We start from the raw sequence: 23,761 nt of genomic DNA, 5'->3' as shown, positions 1-23,761 counted from the left end.
ATAAATAAAATTACCAGTAAGCCATTAAAGCATTTAGCTCATAAAACAAATAAAATTTGCAACTGAAAGCACTTTTACACAAAACTCAATCTGACTATATCTATATAACTATATCTGCTTATGGACAGAATGCATGTGTCTCACATGAGAGAGGTATATAAAGAAACAAATCCCTGCAACACACAGACCCAACATAGCAACAACTCCTTAGTATGAAAAAGACGAGGGATTAAATAGCTAAATTAAAGGGGGCATATCATGCTTTTTATTGCCTTTTCACATTTAAATCATTCCGTTATGGTCTATATAGAGTGGAACCGCAAAGGTTAGGTCTGAATTCCTGGTTATCGTTGCCCCACAGCCTCTCTTTCAGCCAGGGGCCCGTTCTTCGTACGTCGCCAAGTCAGTTAGCTGGATTTGATTGATGACGATTTGGCATGATCTTGGATCGTTTGGTTCTTCAACGCGCAGTTATCTCAGATAACTCAATCCAGCCATACTAATCATAAACAACAGGTGTGTTCAAAGAACCCAATTAGCCGGATCATGATTAGCCGGATGAAATCATCTTTGATGTCTCATTTGATCTCGGATGTTTTAAGCAACGTACGAAGAACGGACCCCTGGTTCTGAGGAGCGTCTTACAGCAACTTGTTTTGGTGCCATCTCTTTAAATCTTAAATAATTCACAAGCCGATCTCTTCCGGTCTTCTCTGCAGCCCCTAAATTCAGACAGATTCAGTGTGTCACTCCAATCTGTTCGGCCATGTTTCTAACCTGCTGGGGGTCGGTGTAATGAGCTGTGTGGGTTAATACACCAAACAACTGAACATTTTCACTGAGCTACTTGCCGCTTTGGCGTCCTACAGCTTGGACTACCAAATGGTGACGAAAAATAAAAATGCTGGATTCCCAAAACTGGTAAGCCAGATATCCATGACCTAGTGGAGCAGCTCCGCAGCAAATACTGTGACGTATTTGTTGAAAAAAATTAATAGGGAGTATGACCCAAGTAGAATATAAAGATTTCTATCCATATCCTGGAGAGACTAGATTCACATTTTCTGCTTTCCTAGAGACTACAAGTACAACAAAGTTTATTTAAAAGGTGCATAGCTATATTATTAGATTTTTTATTTATTTATATGTCAATAGCTCACTCTGGTTGCATACAAACTTTTTATGAAAGATTATGACGTCCTGCTGGTGTGTTAGCTATTATTTTTTTGGTATTTTATGCTTTGTCTTTGCTCAATTTCTTAGTAAATAAAGTCTTTCGTGTTTGTCTTCAATTACAGAGGAAGCACGTACTGCACATGTGCAGCAGGGGATAAAACAAGGAAGCGGCTAACGCCTATTAGCCTCTCCAGGCGAAACAATGATAAAAAGGTCCAAGATCCAGTGCAAAAACTCTAAAAATATGATTCCAAGAGGGAAAAACCTGGAGTCTCTCTGGGAATCCAGTCTGAACGTTGGAGTTCACTGAAGCGGACGCTAAACCTGCCGAGGCTCAGATGTGACGCAGAGTTGACTCACTGAGTAAATGTTCTGATATGAGGCTCTTAGAGTTGCTGTAGATCGTTTTATTTAATTAATAACGTTGGTCTTCATCACGCCGAGCTGCTGCTTTACTGCGAGGTGTTGCAGAGGGTCAGGCTCGTTCTAGTATTATATATATTTAATTTGGATTTATTAAGCAAACCGGCATTAGGATACATCTGTGATACTGCCACTAGATGGCGCCACATCTGTTTATATCGGCTAACCTCGCTCGGCTAATCAAAACATTATCAGGATGGAGGCTTGCCGTATCCAACTTTATTTTATCATGATCAAATGGTTTTTTTTGTCTCTTTTTAAGCATATAATGTGGCTATATACCTCTAAAGGCTAAAAAAGTGGATTTTGCATGATATGTCCCCTTTAAATTTGTCACATTAAAATTTTTAAGCATATAATCTGGATCAGAATCAGTGTACCGCCATGTCAGTCTAGCTTTAGCTTTTAAATAATAGACACACATTTGAGTTTCAACAATAATAAATAGGTACCGTAACAAAATATTCCCATGTGTCAAGACAACATTTCTCAATGAGCAGCAGTGCATGCAGATTTACTGGTTCTGTAAAATGTAAGGCACCAGAGGTATCTAGAACCCTCTTGTTATATAAAACAGCACATCTTAGCGCGTTTTCAAGGCAGGCTATGAGAGTGCATACGACGGAGACTGGATCGTCCTCTGAGTTCAGCTTCACTCAGCAGAGGTCATCTTCTGCAGCAGAGGGATCTGAGGAAAGAAAGGGAGCGATTACTCAGAAGCTTTTCACAGCTTTCAGCTTCCTTCTCCATCACCAGGGAAAATCCATCCACAGCTCTGACTCTGGAGCCTGAAGACATTAAAACGCAGCATTTTACTGCAACTCTGCCAAATTCTGGGGGTTTTACTGCAGGGTTTTCTTCGTTCCCCTTAAAGTTTTTACATTTTGTCACATTAACCAGAAAATTAAACGCATTTTTATTGAGATTTTCTGTAAACGACTGGCACAAAGCCGAGCATAATGGAAGGAGACATAATATAAACTATTGCATCTATTTCTGTTCAGCCTGTCTGAACCAATACTTTGCAGAACCACCTTTGGTTCTGATCAGCAGCAGCAGGTTTTTGGGGTAATTTCTCTCATCCCAGCCGATTATCAGGGCAACATTCTTCTCTGGATAATGACTCCAGCTCAGTCAGACCAGATGGAGATCAGCAATTATTAACAGATTTTCTCTCTCTGGACTTTAACCGGCCCGTTCTAACACATCAAAGAGCTTTGGTCTAAATATTTGATTTTAGGCGACACGTCTAAAGGTCTAAGTCGCAGCAGGAGAACCTACAGCCCGGCCTCTAACAGGTCTTCAGTCCATCCTTCCTCCCTGCGTTCCCACAGCATGATGCTGCCACCACCGTGCCCAACACTGGGCGTGTGTTCAGGGTTTAGAGCAGTGTTGGGATGTCCAGCTCACATGTTCCCTTCTGACAAACCTGAGCAGAGAGAGATTTAGCTTTTCCACCGTATAAACCAGGGGTGTCAAACTCATTTTGGTTTAGGGGCCGCATTCAGCTTAATCTGATCTCAAGAGGGCCACACAAGTAAACTCATTGCAAGATTAAATAGAACTAAGAAATGTGGACTTGTTGTTGATTTTTATATTAAATGAATTTCCCTTTTACACAATATATCATGAATAACCTCAGCGTTTTTAAGAAAAGTATGTGCAATTTCAACAATACTTTTACTCAGTTAAACATTTACTTGTGCATTATGCATGAGAACTGATCACAGTTGACTAAAGAAATTAAAGATTTCTTTAATCAATGTCAGAAATTAGGGTAAATATACCTGATATATTTTATTTAGAGGAAAATTTTGTTTATCTCATTTCTATTTATGTTCAAATGATTTAATTGAACTGGAACAGAAAATTTAATTTAATGTTTATCAATTACTTTTTATGTAGTACTTGGTTGAAGAATTTCTTAAATTGATTATTTTTTATTATTTGGTAATTTCTGAAATTGATTTAATATTTGTTAAATGTGTGTTAAATTTGTTAATTGTCTGAAATAAAATCATTCATTCATTCATTCAGTGATTATACAATGTTGAAAAACATTTATTCACATTTTTTGGAACTTAAAAACACTGTCCTGCATGACAAAATACATCAAACAGATAAAAATTAAGAAATGATTAAAATCTTTCCACGCCTGAAGCTTAATCTGCTAATTAAAACACAGCGCCCCTCGTGGACAATATAGGAACTGCATATTTTCAATTAAGCGAAGTACATGTTTTTTTTCAATAATTGTTTTATCATTCTCTTCCTTTTATCTCATCTTTCTTTCACCTTTTGTTTTTTTTTCTTCATGTTCTTCCTTTCTTCTCCTACTTTCCCATTGTAGTGTCCATATCATTTGAGATATTCCCCGCATGAATCATAATTAAACTATTCACATTCATGAATCAAGAGGAGCACTATGGCAAAAGCAGTACTGCTCCACTTGTGAAAGTCAAATCTGATGAGCTCTTTTTGGCATTAAGACAACAATTCTTATTGCTGCATTGCCAGACATTTATTATTTTTAATAATGATAATGCATTTAGCCACAGGGCCGGACTAAATTGATCCGGCCTGCGGGCCGTATGTTTGACACCCCTGGTATAAAGCGTAGAAAGCAGCTAGCGTCACAAACCTTTGACAAGTCCACTCCAGTGAGAGCGTTGACCGACACCGGCAGTTCTGCCAGCAGGCGGTTCACCTCGTCCGTCACGCGCCCGCCGTCTCCGCTGAGGATGACGATCTCGTTGGTTTTGGCTAACGGCGCCGCCACCTTTGAGGCGATCTGCAGAGAGAGTTTAATGTGTTACGTTTCTGCGTGTAGCTCCTTCAGACGGAGCTCACGCCTCGTTAGCGGGACGGGGAAAGCGCTCCTGGAACGGGTGAACACTCTCCGGATGGATCTGTGATGGCGTTACCTTGGGCAGAGCTTCCAGGACCAGAGCGGTCTTGGCTGCCTCGCCGTACTGCTGGTAGGCTTCTGCCTTCAGTCTCATTTTCTCGGCCTGGGCTTTCCCCACGGCTTCTATGGAGCAGGCCTCGGCCTCTCCGATCTTCCTGATCTTCTCCGCGTCGGCCTGGGCGATCAGCACCGTCTTGATCCTGATGCAGAGACGCATTGTTAGACAGACGGAGGCTGGCTGACTCCCACAGAAACACGACAGTCTAAGCTAAAAACGGTGCGTTCACTGACTTCTGCCCCTCGGCCAGCTGCTGCATTTTGTAGGCCTCGGCCTCCGCGGGCCTCTTCACCGTCGCGGTGAGTTCTTTTTCCGTTCTGTCGATTTCCTTCTCCTCGATGGTGATCTGCTTCTTCCTCTGCACAACCTCAATTTCTATTTCCTCCAGGCGGATCTTCTGCTGCTCCTTGGCGGCCTGGAGCTCGTAGGCCAGCTGGGACTGCGCTCTCTGAAAACGCCACACAGAGATGTATAAAGTTTTAAACAGTTATATATCTATTAGGGGTGGGCAATATGAAGAAAATCTAATATGCCGGTATCTTTGGGCTATATCGCGATACACGATATATAATCACAATATGTTCAAATAACCTTGAATAACAAATGTTTTTAGCCAATAGTGCCTAAAGTTGCATTGGTATATCTTAAATTAACGTGTCAAATTTGTTTTGTTTGAAAAATTTATTCCAAAATAAAAATTAATTTAAAATGTTTTATTTTAGCCATTTTTTAACCACATAGAAGCTTTTCACAAATTACAATATTGTCACATTAGAGCCCTTTCATGGTCAACACTGGACCTTAAGCATAAAAGAGCACCTTTTATTTCAGGTTTATTTGTGTCAGATTTTTCCTTGGTGTTCCTTTTGGCCGCTGGGATGCTCTGTTTTTTAAGACATAAATCTGTATAATAAAAATGTGACAATCCCAAAAACAAAAGCTTGTATAGTGACTATAAAATCAACTGACCAGTCGCAGCTACATATTCAGAGCATCTCAAAAATATTTCCGTTGCTCTTTAGGTGCTGGAAAATTTTAAATAAACGTTTTTTTCTGTCATATGGGATTTAGCAAAAGAAGACGCCAGTTTCAACTGTTTTAGGGCTCGTTTAATTAAAGTTTCCTTCGGTGTTTGGGGGGGGGGGGGGGGGGGGTCGACACGCGGAGTTTACAAGAGTTGCACTGGAGGACTTTTTTAGGTGGAACTAATTTGTGCTACTGCTACCTTTTGTGGAAATGGTGTTACGGCATGTCTTTCTTGTGAAAGCCAGAGCGCTTTCTGGCTTGGAGGCGGAACGAATGATGCGTTCACAGAATGTGGGAGAAACTAAACTCACAGTGAATTAAATACAGCGGCTCAATCTTGCCGTGAAGATTTGCCCACGACGGTGGCGATAAAGCCATTTTCAATATCGCAGCGAGGAAAACTCGAGATACATCGAGTATATTCGATATATCGTCCCACCCCTAGTTAGCTCCTCCTTATATTCGGGACCTTTTTAAAATTTCAGTCTGTGTCCAGAACCCTACGATCAAATAATCAGCTGCTACTGACAGTTCCTCGGACTCGACTTAAGAGGAAAGGAGATCGGGCTTTTTCTGTTGTTGCTCCTATTCTATGGAACAATTTACCTTTCCAAATTAGATCGGCCTTCGGCCTGGATCATTTTAAATCGCTTCTCTAAACAAATTTTTAGTAGTGTGTTGATACTCTGTTTTTATTTATTATTATTCCGTCGGCTACTACTCCCGCATACTTCAACCAATTTCAGCAATTTTGGTACCAAAATGTTCGGCTGCTATATCTCATGGTTATGCTAACTTTTACACTTTTAAATTTTTTTTACTTTTTGTGCGATTTTTTTGGTTGCTCCCATTGAAATCAATGCAAATTGCTTCAAAACCCTTCAAATGCTTCACATTCTTCAAATTCTTCCATTTCTTCAAACTGTTCTTAATCTTCAAATTCTTAAAATTTTTAAAAATTTTTGAAAATTTTCAAATTCCTTCAAAAAAAATTAAATTAAAATTTTTCAAATTCCTTCAATTTTTTTCAAATTTCTTCTAATTTTTCAAAATTTTCAAATTTCTTTTTCAAATTCTTCAAATTTCTTCTATTTTTTCAAATTCCTTGACATTTTTACAAATTACTTAAATTCCTTCCAAATCATCAATTTCTTCCAATTCTTAAAATTTTTCAAATTCTGCAAATCCCTTGAAATTTATTTTATTTTTTTTTCAAATTCTTCAAATCTGATTTCAATGTTTTCTGCATCTTCTGCTCAATCATTCTGCAGATTAGCATTCTTACTCGCTGTTATGCAGGAACAGCTTTTTCTAGTTTGTGTTATTGTTGTTCTTGTACAGCACTTTGGTGCAGTTCTACACCTGTTTTTAAAGCGCTATATAAATACATTTAACACAGAGATCGTTGCACTTTCTACCAACATGTGGTTCCCGGCATCTTAACAGAGACGCGGCCTTTACTCTGAGACGTTTCAGTCACATCTGAACTCTCGGCTCGTGTGACGCAGTCAGGAGGTCTAACATCCAAACATCGAACACGTCTCATGATTCCTTCGCATTATGGGACAGAAAAGCTGCAGATTCCCTCAGATTATTTCAGACATTCCTGAAAAGCCCAGCCACCATGTGGATGAAGCTCATTTCAGACGCTTGTGTGCAGAATCTGGTTCTTTCGGTCCCGACCCAGACCTCGTGGGTCGGATCGTAAACAGAGAGCCTTGCTTTTTGGCTCAGCTCTTTCTCCACCACCACGGACCGGATCAGCAGTTTAAAGCAGTTTACAACACATTTATCTCAAGTTCACAAACCTCTCTGGACAGAAACGACCAGAGTGACACTTTTTGAAGTATGAACAGATTTTAAATGTAAAATCTGACAAAAGTGGGACGACACGGAAAGACGGTGAGACCGGATGGATCACTGGACGAAACATTATCCATCGTCAGTGTGAATGAAGTCTGGAATTATAAAATTATCCCATGGTCCTTTTTCTTTCCCCTTCTATCCAGATCTGTAAAATCCTTGAATCTGGTGTCAATCCTCTCCAGGTTGCTAATGAAGCGGTGTAAAAAACGGAGCTACTGCTTAGGAGCAGCTCCAGAGTCCAGTTAATGTTCCCACATCCAACCTGGCAGAAACTCAACAATAAAACAACTATTTGGTTCTTCAGACGAGCCAAACTTGATTTAGACAAATTTCCTGCCGGAACGTGACACCTGGTGGTGTAACTGGGAGAAAAACAGCAGCTCCTACAGTCCTGCAGCCTGAGGCTAACAGTCCTGATCCCAGTTAATACCGTGGAGAGTAAAACTTTACTCCATGTCTTATATCAACCATGATTGTGATTTAATTTTCACTTTTCTCTGCATTAACCACAAGCAACAAAACTGGCCTGTAGATAAAGATGTTTGTAAACAGGGACTATTTAAAAAAACAAGAATTTTAACAGTTTTTATTAATCAGAATATTATTAATCAGGAGAATAGCTTTTAATTGAGTTGGACATCAATCCTTATTGAACATAAAGTGCAAATAAGTATTAAACAGTTTGACCGCTACTTAATGCTGTGGTGGGATTCCTGAAAGTTTCTGGTAAAAAGTCTGATTATATAAACTATAAAACAAATAATAAAATTAGATTTTCTCTCTGCTGCAGCTCTCTTCCTTCCATGTGGAGCAAAACCAACTTTAAACATTTTACTGACACTTAAAGGACGTCTGACTGTTTAATTGTTACGGAGCCAGAAAATTGCACATGTCTGCGATTCGGAAATTGCGCTTTTTAAAATTACGACTATATTTCAAATGTGATTAACTGTGCAGCTCTAGTATTGAGGGTACAGTTTTTAGTTTTTCTTCAATCTGGAGGTATTAGAGAACTATGTGGGTTCTCTGTTGGGCTTTCCAAAGCCAGAACGTTCAGCTATAAAATAAAAAGCGTTCATCAGGGCCTGGCCAATGGGAGCTCAGCATCCAGAGGGAATTAAAAGCTCCAGATCTCACCTTGGTGTTGATCTCCTGGTTAAAGGCGGCTTTCTGCAGCTCCAGCTCTCGTTTGGAGTCGGCCATTTTGGTGTCGGCCAAGAACTTCACATCCATCATCTCCTTTTTACATTCGGCCTCCTGGAGGGTTAAACCGCAGCGGAGCAGATTTAATCAGTGGAAGAGAAAGCCAAACATCGGCGGGGGAGCGGAGACGCTGCTGGATTACCCGTATCCCAGCATCCCTCTCTGCTTCGGCCACACCGATGTCTGCGTCCCTCTGGACAGCGGCGATCTGGGTCTTCCCCAAGGAGCTCAGGTAGTTGAGTTTATCGTAGACGTCCTGAGGAGACAAAGCAGCGGGTCAGAGGATCTGCAGCCTGTTAATCCTAATCCGTCCTCATCGGCTGCATTAATCCCTCTGAGCAGAGAGGAAACAGGAACGTCTGACCATCATGCTGTTGCACTAGGGCTGAACGATTTTGGAAAATAATCTAATTGCGATTTTTTTTCTTAATATTGCGATTTAATGCAATTTTTTTTCCAAGTATAATTTATCATGTCTTTTTTAACATATACAAACAACAAATCATTTTGTTTCCTCGCTGTGCAGATTAGTTGCTAAAAGACCCACAGCATCTAAACTCGGAGCAGTAATTATTGCGTTCTGCCTACAATATATTTCAACCAAAATTGCAATTTTGACTTTTCTCTGTGTTAACCACAAGCAACAAAAATGGACTCTAAATAAAGATGTTTGTAAACAACGACTATTTTAAATATGAACTTTTAATGTTTCTGTTGATCAGAATATTATTCAAGAGAACAGCTTTTAGTTGATTTGGACATCAATCCTTGTTGAACATAAAGGGAAACCAACAAGCAAGTCTATGTATTAAACTGATTGACCTGTACTTAATGCTATGTATGATTATACAAACTCTAAAACAAGTAATAAAATTAGATTATCTCACTGCTGCAACTGTCTTCCCTTCCATGTGGAGGCAAACCCACTTTAAACATTTTACCAACACCTAATGGACGTATCTAATTCCCTGATTGTTACATAGCCAAAAATTGCAGACTCTGCGATTTGGAAATTGCGGTTTTTTTTTAAATCGCAACTATATTGAAAATGTGATTAATTGTTCAGCCCTACGTTGCACACGCGAATATTTGGTCACTTCTATTGAATGGAAATGAAATATGAAGAGGAAATGAACATTTGGCTCCTAAAAAAGCTAGAGACAGCCGGGTTATCCAGAAGCTAACGGCTGCTCCTGATTTCAGACACTTTGAACAGATTTAGTTTTAGTTACCAGGTTGAGTTACTGTTTAAAGATCTTCAAAACTAAAACGATAAACGTGTCCCATTCTTCCAGCTGCCTCCACCAGGGGGCGCCACAGCCAATCATCAGCGCCTCTCCCCCTGCCCCAATTTTAATACATTATGCACCAAAGTCTGCATTCCAGTAATTAAGTGTTATTAGATAGATGTTACTATGAAATCAAAGAGAATCTTAAAAGTGTGATTTTATTAAAAGATGAGCCCAGAATCAGTACAGGGGCCCAGTATGGAAAAAAGGTTTAACTTTCCACACTTTGTTCCTTTTTCCTGCAAAACTAAAAGATGGAAAAAATATTTCTAAAGAACAAAAATCTTTTTAGTCATTTTTGCTGTTTCATTTTTAATTTACATCAGTTGTCTTTGAATTGCCACGTCTCAACTTGAATGCCAACTTCAGCAGTGAGCTGCTCTTCCAGGACTTTTCTCTTCAGACTTTTTCCCCCAAAAAGTTTTTTTTAAACTTTTTCTGTAAGTCAATCCTCTAGGCTGTAATATTTATCGGAAATGTGTTTGAAAAATCCTTCTAAAAAACACATTATTCACTTTTGATAGATTTAGAGTTACCGAGTGTAAGATACACACTCGTTTAAAACATTCCAAGGCTGGACTTGGGTTCTGCTGCAATCCATGTTGTGTTTTCTAGATGTTCCTTAAATTCCAGGGATAAACCAAACCTAAAACACATCGATATGATCTTCGCCCTGTCAACATTTAACTGGACCCACCTGTCTGCGCTCTCTTTCATCCTCTAGACCTGAAACCGGGCACAGAGTTTATCTGCTAAGCTGTTCCTCTCCTAGATTAAGCCAGTCTGCCATTAATTAACTTTAATTTTTAATTTTTAAAAGTTAAAGTTAATTAAACCTAATTAACTTTAACTTTTCTCTATCATAGAAAGTACTCCTGGGTCAATGTGAGCTTCTGTGCTTTCTGTGTCTCTGCTCTGTCTTCTCTAAGCCCCAGTGGGTGGAGGCAGATGAGCGTTCACACTGAGCCTGGTTCTGATTCTGCTGGAGGTTCTCCTCCCTGTTAAAGAGGAGTTTTCCTCTCCACTGTCGCTTCATGCATGCTCAGTATGAGGGATTGCTGCAAAGCCATCAACAATGCAGACGACTGTCCACTGTGGCTCTACGCTCTTTCAGGAGGAGTGAATGCTGCTTGGAGAGACTTGATGCAACCTGCTGGGTTTCCTTAGAGAGGAAACTTTCTCACCAACCTGGAGGATCTGATGGAGTCTGACTTTGGAAAGAGCCTTGAGATGATGTGATGTTAATTGGTGCTATATAAATAAAACTGAATGTTTCTGGTTTTGTCCTGTTCAGGAATTAGCTGCTCCAGATGCCACTAACCTTGATAGTGAAGCTGAGGATTTCGATGCCCATCCGGCCGACGTCAGGAGCTGCCACGTCTCGCACCAGCTTGGCAAACTGGTCCCTGTCCTGATAGATTTGCTCCACAGTCAGGGTGCCTGCAGAACAAAGACGGCATCCATAACTCCAACTCAGCGTTTGTCCACAGATCAAACTGAGCATCATCTTTCCCTCTGAGAAACTCAACGGTTTCTTCATGCAGATAGAAAATGTAAATCTCTATAAACTTTTAACTACAGATTATAAAAAATCACCACGGCAGGAAAAAGCCAAACTTCCATATTGATAAACTGCAAAAACTGAAATAAAAATAAGTTAAATGTTCTGGAAATGAGTGTATTTGAGCAGGTTAATCAGATCATCTGCCAATGCAAAGAGATTTTTGCACTTAAAATAGGAAAAATTCATCTCCATTGTCTTATTTCAAGTGCAGGATGTCTAATTATGTTATTTTAGAGATGAATTGTTCCCGTTTTAAGTGCAAAAATCTCATTCTATTGGCAAATAGTCTTATCTACCTGCTCAAATCAAGGAAAAATACACTAATTTCAAGAATTTTTTTACTTATTTTTAGCTCCCTTTTTGCAGTGTGACCCAATCTGTATAATATGATTGATTTTGACTTTGTAAAGTGCCTTGAGATGACATGTTTCATGAATTGGCGCTATATAAATAAAATTGAATTGAATTGAATCCATGTATCTTATTTTAGGGGTAAAAATATTCATTCCACTGACAGATAATCGTATATACCCGCTCAAATCAAGGACAAATGGACCAACTTTAAGAATATTTTACTTATTTTTAGATCCATTTTTGCAGTGTAAACTGTTTCAGTAATGAAGGGACCTGGATAACTCTGTGAGATGGTTTAATGTGAGCCTGTATAATGAAAACTTTAGCTTAAAAATGTAGAAATTAAAATGATAAATCCAGTATTTTAACATAAACTGTTTAGACAGCGTGTTGCATGCTCCTGTTGCTGCTGTGTGTCCTGATTCATGGTGAATCACTGGGACAGAGGAGGAAATGTGCTCCTCATGGGGTGCAGAACATGTGGCAGCAGGGCGGGGCGTCCATGCCGGGTAACCCCACCTAGGATGGAGCGCAGGTGTCCCTCCAGCGTCTGCAGGAGCACAGCTTTGACTTCCCGCACCGATTTGCCCAGGAACTGCTCGCAGGCCACGGCCAGCAGGTCCTGCTCCGTCATGACTCTCACCTGGAGGACAGACAGAGACACGCTGGGAGCAGAACGTGGAGGAGAACCGCGGGTTCCCCATCAGGGTCAGAACGTTTCACTCTGTGCCGACGTTCAGACCCATTCCTGGGTTACCGTACTGCCTTCACTGCGCTGGATTAAAGTCAGCTACCGGGTTCATTTGAAGATTTAATTAAGGGTTTCTAAATGTTTGAACGGGTCAGCGCCTCTCCATCGTTCTCAGCTCCTGTTCCAGATCAGATCAACCGACTCTGACTGCGCCAAGATCACGGCTAAAAAACTAGAAACCCACCTGTGCGCTCTGGCCTTTAACTCCAGCTCAGCAGATTATTTTAGCCTTTTTCCTTTTAGCGTTTGAACTTTATCGTTTTTAACCATTCTCATTTTGTGTTGTGCGATTGTTATTTTGTATGTACAGGACTGTCTCAGAAAAATAGAATATTGTGATAAAGTTCTTTATTTTCTTTATTTAATGTCTGCCAGTGAAGAGACAATAACACCGGGTGATATTTTAGTTAAAACACGGGCACAAACACAAAGCCCTAAAATATTTCCTTGGTAACCCAGAGAAAAGGGAATCGCAGTAATTAATGCGTGAGGACACTAATGCATGGATTCAATTCAATAAAATTTTACTTATATAGCGCCAATTCATAAAACATGTCATTTCAAGGCACTTTACAAAGTCAAAATAAATCATATACAGATTGTGCCAGATAGGAATCTCAGAATTTTTGAAGGATAAACTTTGCCTAATTTTTGTGATGTTTCTAAGATGTTTCTAAGATGATAAAGTCAGTCCCAGTCACCTCCTTCAGATGAGGCTGACAGCTGAGCACAGCCGCCACTCCCAACGTCTGAATCTTATACCTACATTTATCACATAGTCGTCAATCCTAACTGTGAGATTTAGAAGTGAGTGTAGCCGTTTCTGAGGTCCATAACCATTAAGTCTGTCTTCTCTGTGTTAAGAAGCAGGAAGTTATTAGACAACCAGCCTCTAATGTCTGATAGACAGCAATGGCAACTTTATTTATGTAGAACGTTTAATACAGATGCCTCAGCCCAAAGTGCTGCACACAGCGACAACAAAACATCTAAATGTGTATATACAGGACTGTCTCAGAAAATTAGAATATTGTGATAAAGTTCTTTATTTTCTGTAATGCAATTAAAAAACATGAAATGTCATACATTCTGGATTCATTACAAATCAACTGAAATATCGCAAGCCTTTTATTATTTTAATATCGCTGATTATGGCTTACAGCTGAAGAAAACCCAAATATCCTATCTCAAAATATTAGAATATCGTGAAAAAGTATACTAGTAGGCTATTCAACTAATCACTTGAATCGTCTAATTAACTGGAAACACTGCAGGGTTTCCTGAGCCTTGAAAAACACTCAGCTTGGTTCAGTAAACTAAATCACAAGTATGGTAGTGGTTAAGAGACGACATCAGATTCTCACAGTAACTGGTGTACTGACCATGGCATTACTGTCCTTGATTGGCCTGCCAATTCCCCTGACCTGAACCCCATAGAGAATTTGTGGGGTATTGTGAAGAAGAAGCTGAAAGACACCAGAGCCAACAATGCAAATGAGCTAAAGGCCGCTATTGAAGCATCCTGGGCATCCATAACACCTCAGCAATGCCACAGGCTGATTGCCTCCATGCCACGCCGCATTGATGCAGTAATCTGTGCAAAAGCATTCCCAACCAAGTACTGAGTGCATTAATGGACATTTTCAAATGTTTGATTTTGTTTTGTTGTCATAATTTTTAGTTTTTTACTTGGTCTGAGGAAATATTCTAATATTTTGAGATAGGATATTTGAGTTTTCTTCAGCTGTACGCCATAATCAGCGATATTAAAACAATAAAAAGGCTTGCCATATTTCAGTTGATTTGTAATGAATCCAGAATGTATGACATTTCATGATTTTTAATTGCATTACAGAAAATAAAGAACTTTATCACAATATTCTAATTTTCTGAGACAGTCCTGTGTATACATATTTAGATGTTTTGTTGTCGCTGTGTGCAGCACTTTGGGCAGAGGCATCTGTATTAAACGTGCTACATAAATAAAGTTGCCATTGCTGTCTATCAGCCATTAGAGGCTGGTTGTTTAATAACTTCCTGCTTCTTAACACAGAGAAGACAGACTTAATGGGTATGGACCTCAGGTGAGCACAGCCCCACTCCCAACGTCTGAATCTTACCTACATTTATCACATAGTCGTCAATCTGAAGGAGGTGACTAGCACTGACTTTATCATCTTAGAAACATCGCAAAAATTAGGCAAAGTTTATCCTTCAAAAATTCTGAGATTCCTATCTGCACTGCAAAAACAGAACTAAAAATAAGTAAAATTTTCTTGAAATTAGTGTATTTTTCCTTGATTAGAGCAGGTAAATAAGACTATTTGCCAATGGAATAAGATTTTTTCCACTTAAAATAGGAACAATTCATCTCCATTGTCTTATTTCAAGTGCAGGATGTCTAATTATGTTATTTTAGAGATGAAGTGTTCCTGTTTTAAGTGCAAAAATCTCATTCTATTGGCAAATAGTCTTATCTACCTGCTCAAATCAAGGAAAAAATACACTAATTTCAAGAAATTTTTACTTATTTTAGTTCCCTTTTTGCAGTGTGACCCAATCTGTATAATATGATTGATTTTGACTTTGTAAAGTGCCTTGAGATGACATGTTTCATGAATTGGCGCTATATAAATAAAATTTAATTGAATTGAATCCATGCATTAGTGTCCTCACGCATTAATTACTGTGATTCCCTTTTCTCTGGGTTACCAAGGAAAGGTTTTAGGGCTTTGTGTTTGTGCCCGTGTTTTAACTAAAACTGGGAAATATCACCCCGGTGTTGTCATCTTTTCATTGGCAGATTAAAATTTCAAAGATTTTCTGAAATCAGAAAACAAAACAAACATCTGGCTTCAACATCTGTATGATGGATTTTTCCATCAGCTCCAGGTAAGTCAGACCTGGACAGAGTCTGTAAAACACGTTTTATACCGTTTTATTGTGTTTGTGACGGCTCAAAAAGGTAAAAGTCTCCGTGGTTAATTAAACACATAATGAGTGTAGGAGCCCTGAAGTTTACCTGCGCCACGCCGGTCACAGTGATGGCGACTCCTTCGGCGGTCTCCACGTCCTCGCATCGCGGCTGCAGCGTCATGACCTCCAGACTTAACCTGTCAATCAGCAGCAAGACCAATAATAAGTTGGCATCTGCTGCGCTACTTAGTGATGGGTTGATGAGGCGTCATGAAGCGTTTCTACACATTACCAAACTGTATCGATACTGTGTCACTGAATACTTACACCTGCTGGACCTTAAAAACCCCTACAGGCAACCTGGTTGACAGAGTTAACTGACACTGATTTGATGACCAAGTATACACAATACAATTTAAATCATTGTATGTTACATTGTATTATTTTATATTTTCAATTGAATTAAACATATATTTGATTTTTTTTTAGATACAGTCAATAAATAATGTGAACTTGTATCATAATATAATAACCTCTAAGTAAACATGTTGTGAACGAGGATGCTTGTGGACTGGCTTTTTTATTTTATTTTTTTTTTTTACAAATTCTTTGCTGCCATTTCCTTTCAATCTGTTCTGAAATTTGAAATGCTGAGTATGACATAGTGAGGAAGAACTACTCAGAGTAGCAGCTTTCTACTAAGGGTAGATCAGCCGTTTTTTTCTGAAACGACGCTCAGAACAAAGACGCACAGCGCAACCCGCCCAACCATAAAGGCGTCTGCCCAACCCATCAGTGGTGCGCTCCGATCAGAACCTGGCGCTCACAGAGCGAGACTGTGGTACAACACCATCACACCAGAGTTGCAAAATGGTTAAAAATTAACCATTATTAACCGTTACTTTGTTTACAGTTCAACTTGGATTTTATTTACTGCGCAGCATAGCTTTGATGTGCGCTTTTTCCTCCACAGAACTTCTCATGTGACTGGAGAGCTGCTGGAAAACTCCCATCAGAGAACAGTTTGTTTTCTTCCAGACGGCATAAAGAACGACGGGGAAACGGACTAATGCTGCCGGACCGCCACAGAACCCCAACCGTCCATATCTGTCCCACGGCCTTAACTCCACAGAAGAAAGCTGCGCCTCACCTACATGGTGCGATTGGCTCACCTGCTGCAGGAACGTTAATGGACCAGAGTTTGAAAAGTCTGGAGAAATTCTCTGGAGCAGAACTCTGGAAAAGCTGCCAGACACTCAAAGAGCCATTTGGACCCGTTTCACACAGTAAACACTGGGAGCCACAAAACCCTTTTTGAATGTTAAATGAAATAACACTGCATATAAAAGTTTAATTTTTTTTACCTTTGTGCTATGTGTAAACAAACTATACCGTGTTACATTTATGAAATCAATGAACGACTGCAGAGAAAATTAAATAACATGCAGCAAAACAATGAAAAAAAAAAGATGTGGGATTGAAGGTTAAGTAAAATATTAAATGTCTATTTGAGTCATTGTAATGAGAAAGAAAAACCTGAACTTAAATTATCCACTGGCAGCAAACAAAAATGCCGTCCTCTCTCTGCGTGCCGTCAGCCTGAATAATAAAATGTCTATTTTCACCAAACAATGAAAAAAAAATATTGCATCGGATCTGGAGGAGAAAACGAGCGGGAATCAGATAATTTCTCTCCATCTCTCTCCTCGCTTCACGTCGTTTACGTCAGTAGAGGGAAATTTGAATTTGGGCCGAAAGTTTTATTTAAAACATTAAATTGAGCGACACGATGTGTCTATTGATGGCGCAGCCACATGGCATTAATTCTCTGATTAATAACATCTTTATGGAGCGCTCTGTTATTGTTACTCTGTGCTGCTCTACCATAGTTCTCTCTCTCTCTCTCTCTCTCTCTCTCACAAATCAAATTAAACTTCTTTGTGTTTGTATTTTGCGGCATAAACTCAGACACAGATTTAGAAGCTGTTACATGAAATAAAGCGAGAACACACACAGGTAGATTAGTTAGAGACTAAACTCTGATGATTCAGAGACGTTTCAGGTTGTCTGTGGAGGTTTGAGCGATCTGAGCGTCTCTTTCTTTCTCTGAGCAACTTTATTGCAATTTAATTCAAATTATGTTCTAATTTTATTTCCATAACCTTTGCTGTGATGGTTGTGTTGCTGTAACTGCAAAAAGTTTGGGAACCGCTGTTTTAAATATTAAATATAAAAATATTTTACATGTTACAAGATCGCCATAATCTCCATAGAATACATTTTTTAAAATGAACAAACTAAAACAAAATACATTTTAATCAAAAACTCAATTATTTTCAAAAGCTGAGCCGTATCAGAGGGTCTAGTGGTTAGACAGCCAGGCGTTTGCGTCTTAAAGAAGCTGCAAAAGTTGCCGGTTCGAAACTCAGTCTGCCACTCTGGGCCCATGAGCAAGACCCTTGACCACAGATTATAGCATTTTTTACAGAAGCGTTTACATTTAGATGACTCCTGGGGTCCGTTCTTCGTACGTTGCTTAAAACATCCAAGATCAAATGAGACATCCAAGATGATTTCATCCGGCTAATCCTGATCCGGCTAATTGGGTTCTTCAAACACACCTGTTGTTTACGATTAGTATGGCTGGATTGAGTTATCTGAGACAACTGTGCGTTCATGCGTTTGTTTAAAAGGGGAAATGTATCGATAGTAGAAACAATGATCAGCAGCGCTGCTATTGGCTGTTCAGCATGGCCAAAGAACGCCCACAGTTTATCTCCCAAGCAGAACACAAGCTTTAATGGAAGGTTATGCTGAGTTTGAGTCATTAATTAAAACGACAGGGAACACCTCAAAGTCTGCTAAAGCCAGGAGAGAGGGCTGGAAAAAAGCAGCAGACAAATTAATGCTTAAATACTGTCCATGTTAGATGTTTCTATCACTTTCTACAGCATGAATTTTTGCTTTTTAATAATCTCATATTTACTTTGTTCTTTTATGTCAGAGCCTCCATGGGAGCCACTAGAACATGGGGACAAGTAAAAGTGAAATACAAAAATATTCTACAAAATGGTAGTCTTTAATTATTATACTTTATTTTAAAAAGCAACTTCTTCCTCTTTTTTAAAAGCCACTGTTAAATGATGTGTTTGTCTGTTTATAACAATCACCAAGAAAAAGGCTGAAAAAAAAACAGGTTCTTTTTACTTTTGTTGCATGAAGCATGTTTCACCCTTTCTTTTTCTTTCACAAAATGACACATAGTGCCATCCGTTCCCTATATAAACGGCTTCTTCAACAAAAAAATTTGTATTTGTACCTGAAAAAAAAAAACACAAATTAAGTAGAGAAATTGAACACCACAACTTGAAAAAGAGAAACATTGCACTAGAGATGGAGTTGCTTCAAAATGACCTTCAGAGTAAATTCTAATACACCATTTTACACATAGTAGTATTGCTGACTTTACATAACTATCTCTTATTGCAGGCAAAAGATGACTTGTTGGCTTTTCTTTATAAATAATTGTTTAAATAAAACGACAGGAACTAAGCATTATTTGTTTCGTCTTTTATTAAACATTAAAAAATAGTGTTCCACAATTCTGTTCAGTCCTCTGCCACTAGGTGGTGCAAGTGCACTGGCTGGACAGACTTCCCATCTCCTCCGCTTATAAAGCTACGATCTAATCCTGTTTACATGAAATAAGCCTGTTAGCGAGCAGGTTTAAACTGGCACACATGTTGCTATGACAACAAGTCCAGGATGAGTTTCAAAGAACCAAACGATCCAAGATCATGCCAAATCGTCAACAATCAAATCCAGCTAACTGAGTTAGTGAGGTACGAAGAACGGACCCCTGGTTTTCATTGGCTGTCTGGTTCAGGGTCGGCTCCCATCAGGGGACCCATCAGTGAACCACCATGTCGGATGTTTTGTACCCAGAATAGTCCTGAGTTAACGAAGCTAAACCTTCAACAGCCCAACTCTGGCTAACTAGAATCATGGAGATCCAGATCCTTCATATAGAGACGCAACATTAACCTGTTAAACTACGTGTTTGTTTATCGGATCTCAGCCTGGTTCTGTAACCCGTCTATCCTAACGCAGGCCCGGCTCACACAAAGAGCTGTGAGGTGGAAGGAACACGAGCAGAACCGCTCGTTTCAGACCAGCATGGAGGAGCCGACAGCCAGACAGACCCGACTCACATCCTTCATTCCCAGCGCCAGCTTCTTCCCTCGGGTCGGCGCCTCAGTTCCAGCATGCAGAGTGGACCGCTACAAAAACTCTTTTGTTTCACCCGCCACCAAAGCCTTAAATAGCAGCAAAAAAAAAAAACACGCTGACCTGTGTCTGCAGAATGGACCGTTTTACAGCTTTTATTCCATTTCTTTATTTTATCTTGACCCCAAGTTAGAATGTTATGTGCAGTGTTGTATAGTAACAAAGTAAAAATACTTCACTACTGTACTTAAGTATATTTTGGAGTACTCTATACTTTTCTCGAGTATAGATTTTTTTTGATAACTTTTACTTCACTACATTTCCGAACTTAATTGCATACTTTTACTCCGATACATTTTTAATGTTTGGTTTAGTTACTCGTCACAAAAAAAGCGAGCCGTGCCCGCCCGCCTGGACTAGAAGCGGATTTGTTTTTTTTTTGTTTTTTTTACCTGGGATTGGCCATCATTCTATTAGTGCTATCTTTGATTTGTCAATCATACAATTCAACCAATCTGCTTGTGAAGATTCTCAGTCATCCAGGTCATGGTCATTCCAAAAAAAAGTAAAAAAACAAAGCAACTGGACTTGTTTTCTGTAGTTGAAGACGTTTCACTTCCTCTCCAGGAAGCTTTCTCAATTCAAAAAGTCTGGAGTAATGTGGAGTAACAAGCTTTATACTACTGCCAAACAAAGGCCTTGTAATGGCTTAGATAACATGCAAATTTAACAGAAACAGGTCCACCCCTTAGTAATGGACGGTCGTTAAAGTCATTAAGCCATCAGATCGGACTGAAACTGGTCCACTCCTCTGTAACGAGGAGTCAGAGAAAACCATCCCTAGCGATAACAGAGACAGTGCAGGTGGGGGGGGGGGCTGCCTGATTGGATAGTCTGAGCATAGTGGCTCTGAGATGGATCATGCCGTTAATTTCAATGATCCCGCGTTATGGCCAACAAAAATTATTGATTCTGATTAAATGAATGTTGTGCGTTTAATGGCAAAACGGACGCCTTTCTCAGAGATTCAGAGGGCAGAGAATTCCCAAAGTATCTAACATATTCTACCTCCTGCAATGGAAGAAAAATTGTTATGGACTTGCTAATATACAGCAGGTAAAAAAAAAAGCCATATTTTGACTGCAGTGCACGCTTTTCTCTGATGAATAAAAGATCAACTAGTGCACTAAATTCAATAGATGGGTTGAAAATATCCAGTATAAAATACAGAGATTTCCAGGGCATGAAGTATACAGTTAAGTTGACTTTTTTTTTTGGTGTGGTGTGGTGGCAGCAGGTGTAGAGGGGGGGCCCAAAAAGACTGCGTTTTCCCAGGCCCTAGCAAAGCTGTCAGCTGGCCGGCCTGCAGGTGTATCTATTAGCAGGCTTACCACTTCCTGTAGGTTAACTATCACTTTATCACTTAACCATGTTCTTAGTATACACCCGCTTTGCCTGCACTTGGTTATGTACAATTTTAAAGTGCATAGCATTGACCTTACGTGAAGAAGGAAAACTGAAAGCTTACAAAAAGGTTGTATTTTCTGTCTTAACTTGGTCTAAATTTCTCCTTCACTTGGTTGTTTATATTATTTTAAGTGAATTTGACTTTCACAGTTTACCAAAATCTAAAAATGTCATTCAAACTGCATTTGCTTTGTTTTACTTTTTACTTATACTTTTCATTACATTACTTGAGTACATCTATTTTTACAGTAATTTTCATACTTAAGTACAAGACATTTCAGATACTTTAAGACTTTTACTCAAGTAACATTTCAGTCAGTGACTTGGACTTTTACCAAAGTCAGATTTTGAAGAGGTACTTATACTTTTACTTGAATCCAAGATTTTAGTACTTTATACAACACTGGTTATGTGATGTTTATGCAGCATTACAGGTTCATTCAAGAATAACTGTGAAGTTGAATGTTTCCCTCACGCCGATCCATTTCAGCAGATGATGGCTTCGTTTGCTTCAGCAACACTTTTACCTTTGAGAATTAGTCACACACCACCAAGCCCAGGCCCAGCCTCCCACGATGTAGGCCTTAGTGTCAGAGCCGGAGCAGCCGCCTGACGGTAGAGAACAGAAGCAATTAGGAACATCAGGACCACAGGAAGGCGACAAACATTAGATGCATTCAACCACAATCGTTATCTTAATTTCCTGAACTAAACCTCAGAGGCTGCAGAATGATTTTTGCTAATGCTTCTCCACCTAATCTTCCCCTTTTCAGAGCAACCTTCAAAATGGGGTTTCTAACAAAATTGAGTAAAAGTATAAATCATCAGTGAAAGAAATGCTCAAGTACAGATACAGGTCAATGGAGAAAAAATGTTAAAATGGTTTATAAACACTTTTTAAGTTTCATAACAGATGATGAACTTAACAGCAAAGCTCACATTAAACACGTACAAAACAAAATGTCTAAAGGTATTTCCATACGGAGTAAGGCAGGAAGACACACGTTTTGATATGTAGTTTGTGGGGGTAGACCCTACGGTTCAGGCTGTATTAACGGTGATGGAAGAATAAAAAGGAATAATAATAAACTCTGCCCATGCATTTGCATGGCAGTCGCCTAATAAAGAAACCCCTTGTTGAGTGCATAGTAGAAGGCTCCGCCATGCATTAAGCAAATGCATGGCGAAGATATGCTTTGCAAATGCATGGCGGGCGCCTAACTATAGAAAGATTGGCACTGTTAAAGTGACATTCCACAAAATTTTAACAAAAGTATTTTTCTACTCCTTAGTGTTTTTTTTTTAAATAAGCTATTGTTTAGTTAGCTTGTTGGGTATTTTAATAAAATAAACTATAAATCTATTGGTTGTTGTTCTCAATACAACAAAGAAAAAGAATATCGATGCAAAACTAATTAACATTTCTATTTTTGGGAACCCAGGGGTTACATATATAATTAGCTTTTTTTTCTTGTCCATCCTCCGTTTTCTTGCTCTTTTGGTTGTTTTTGTTTTAACCTGTTTGAAATAAACTGTTAACTCACTTTCAGACTTTGAAATAATTCAATAATTTACAAACATATTCATTCACATTTTAAAAATATCTGTACAGCAGAGCACTGCTTTCTCAGTCTGTGTGTAATTGTTAATTAAGCAGTTTCACTCATTAATGAGGTAATAAATTACTTTTCCATTAATATTCCGATTTATCTGGATAGTACTGTAGAGCCATTCAGTGTTAAAAATAAATAAAAAGTGTCCCATTAACATAGTCGGCTAGCCAAAGCCGCACAGCTACAAATGGGTCAGAAAGCTTATTTAGTCACGTGACTCATCAACGGTGGCCTAGTTGGAAATTTATCTGCAGCTTTGCGGTAAAAAAAAAAAAATAAATAAAAATCTAAAATAGCTGTAATTAAGGTTTAACTTCAACAGAGCGGTATAATCGTCGCAGCCGAATAAACGTGTGTGTTGTCGGCGGTTTGTCTCGCAGCTACGCGGCGGTTATTTCCTGTTTCTCCTGCGGCAGCTAGCATGATGCTAACACAACAAGCGAGCCTACCTGAGACCACCAGCGCCTCGTTGGGCCCCACAGTCAGACAGTTCCCCATGGCGGCCGGAGGAAAATCAAAGAGGCGTCTCTGGCCGAAGCGGTGATTTTAGCCGTAGGAGGTTGATGAATCTTTACGCCCGGCGGCGTGACGTTAGCCCCACCCCCGACGTGTGCGAGCAGCCCCTGACTGCACAGTAGAGGTGGGCGGGTCGACACTATCGATACCAACGCGGGTATTGATATTGAACGATATTCTTTTAACAGGATCGATCCTTTTTATTCTCTCCCTGCTGCAGATTCACCAAAGTCTCCCCTTCTGTGTAACGGCACGTTACTGCTCCCCACCCCCTCTGTTGACATGTGTATTCTAATGAGTGTTCTTCAATGACGTCATTAATGGGTGTGACTATAAATTGTGTACCATGCGCAATGTTGCTGTGTGAAGTAAAATAAAGTGGTGGCGTGTGACGTGTCGCTCAT

General features: G+C 39.4%; 1 protein-coding gene across 1 annotated transcript; it reads right to left on the bottom strand.

The window, feature by feature from the left end:
- Window positions 1-1,886: 1,886 nt before the first annotated feature.
- LOC105920753 (flotillin-2) lies at window positions 1,887-23,396 on the bottom strand. The gene is made up of 11 exons (XM_036131536.1): window positions 23,291-23,396; window positions 21,756-21,837; window positions 15,641-15,731; window positions 12,387-12,510; window positions 11,271-11,389; window positions 8,803-8,916; window positions 8,595-8,714; window positions 4,799-5,013; window positions 4,524-4,707; window positions 4,241-4,390; window positions 1,887-2,287 (listed from the first exon to the last, which is right to left on the bottom strand). Exons 1-11 carry the CDS (start codon window positions 23,337-23,339, stop codon window positions 2,252-2,254), a joined length of 1,284 nt encoding a protein of 427 aa, XP_035987429.1. The 5' UTR covers window positions 23,340-23,396; the 3' UTR covers window positions 1,887-2,251.
- Between the last annotated feature and the right edge of the window lie 365 nt (window positions 23,397-23,761).

This window comes from Fundulus heteroclitus, unplaced genomic scaffold (assembly GCF_011125445.2).
Source record: "Fundulus heteroclitus isolate FHET01 unplaced genomic scaffold, MU-UCD_Fhet_4.1 scaffold_44, whole genome shotgun sequence".
Classification (NCBI taxonomy): Eukaryota; Metazoa; Chordata; class Actinopteri; order Cyprinodontiformes; family Fundulidae; genus Fundulus; species Fundulus heteroclitus.
This window is presented reverse-complemented; position numbering and strand designations above follow the sequence as displayed.

Bases quoted from the DNA above. Each gene is read 5' to 3' on its own strand.
- LOC105920753 (XM_036131536.1), bottom strand. From the start codon at position 23,339: ATGGGGAACTGTCTGACTGTGGGGCCCAACGAGGCGCTGGTGGTCTCA. The intron at 5,014-8,594 runs GTGAGATCTGGA...TGGCGTTTTCAG, and splicing joins ACCAGGAGATCAACACCAAG to AGAGCGCAGTCCCAGCTGGC. The intron at 2,288-4,240 runs GTTTGTGACGCT...TTCTTTCCTCAG, and splicing joins CTGGAGTGGACTTGTCAAAG to ATCCCTCTGCTGCAGAAGAT.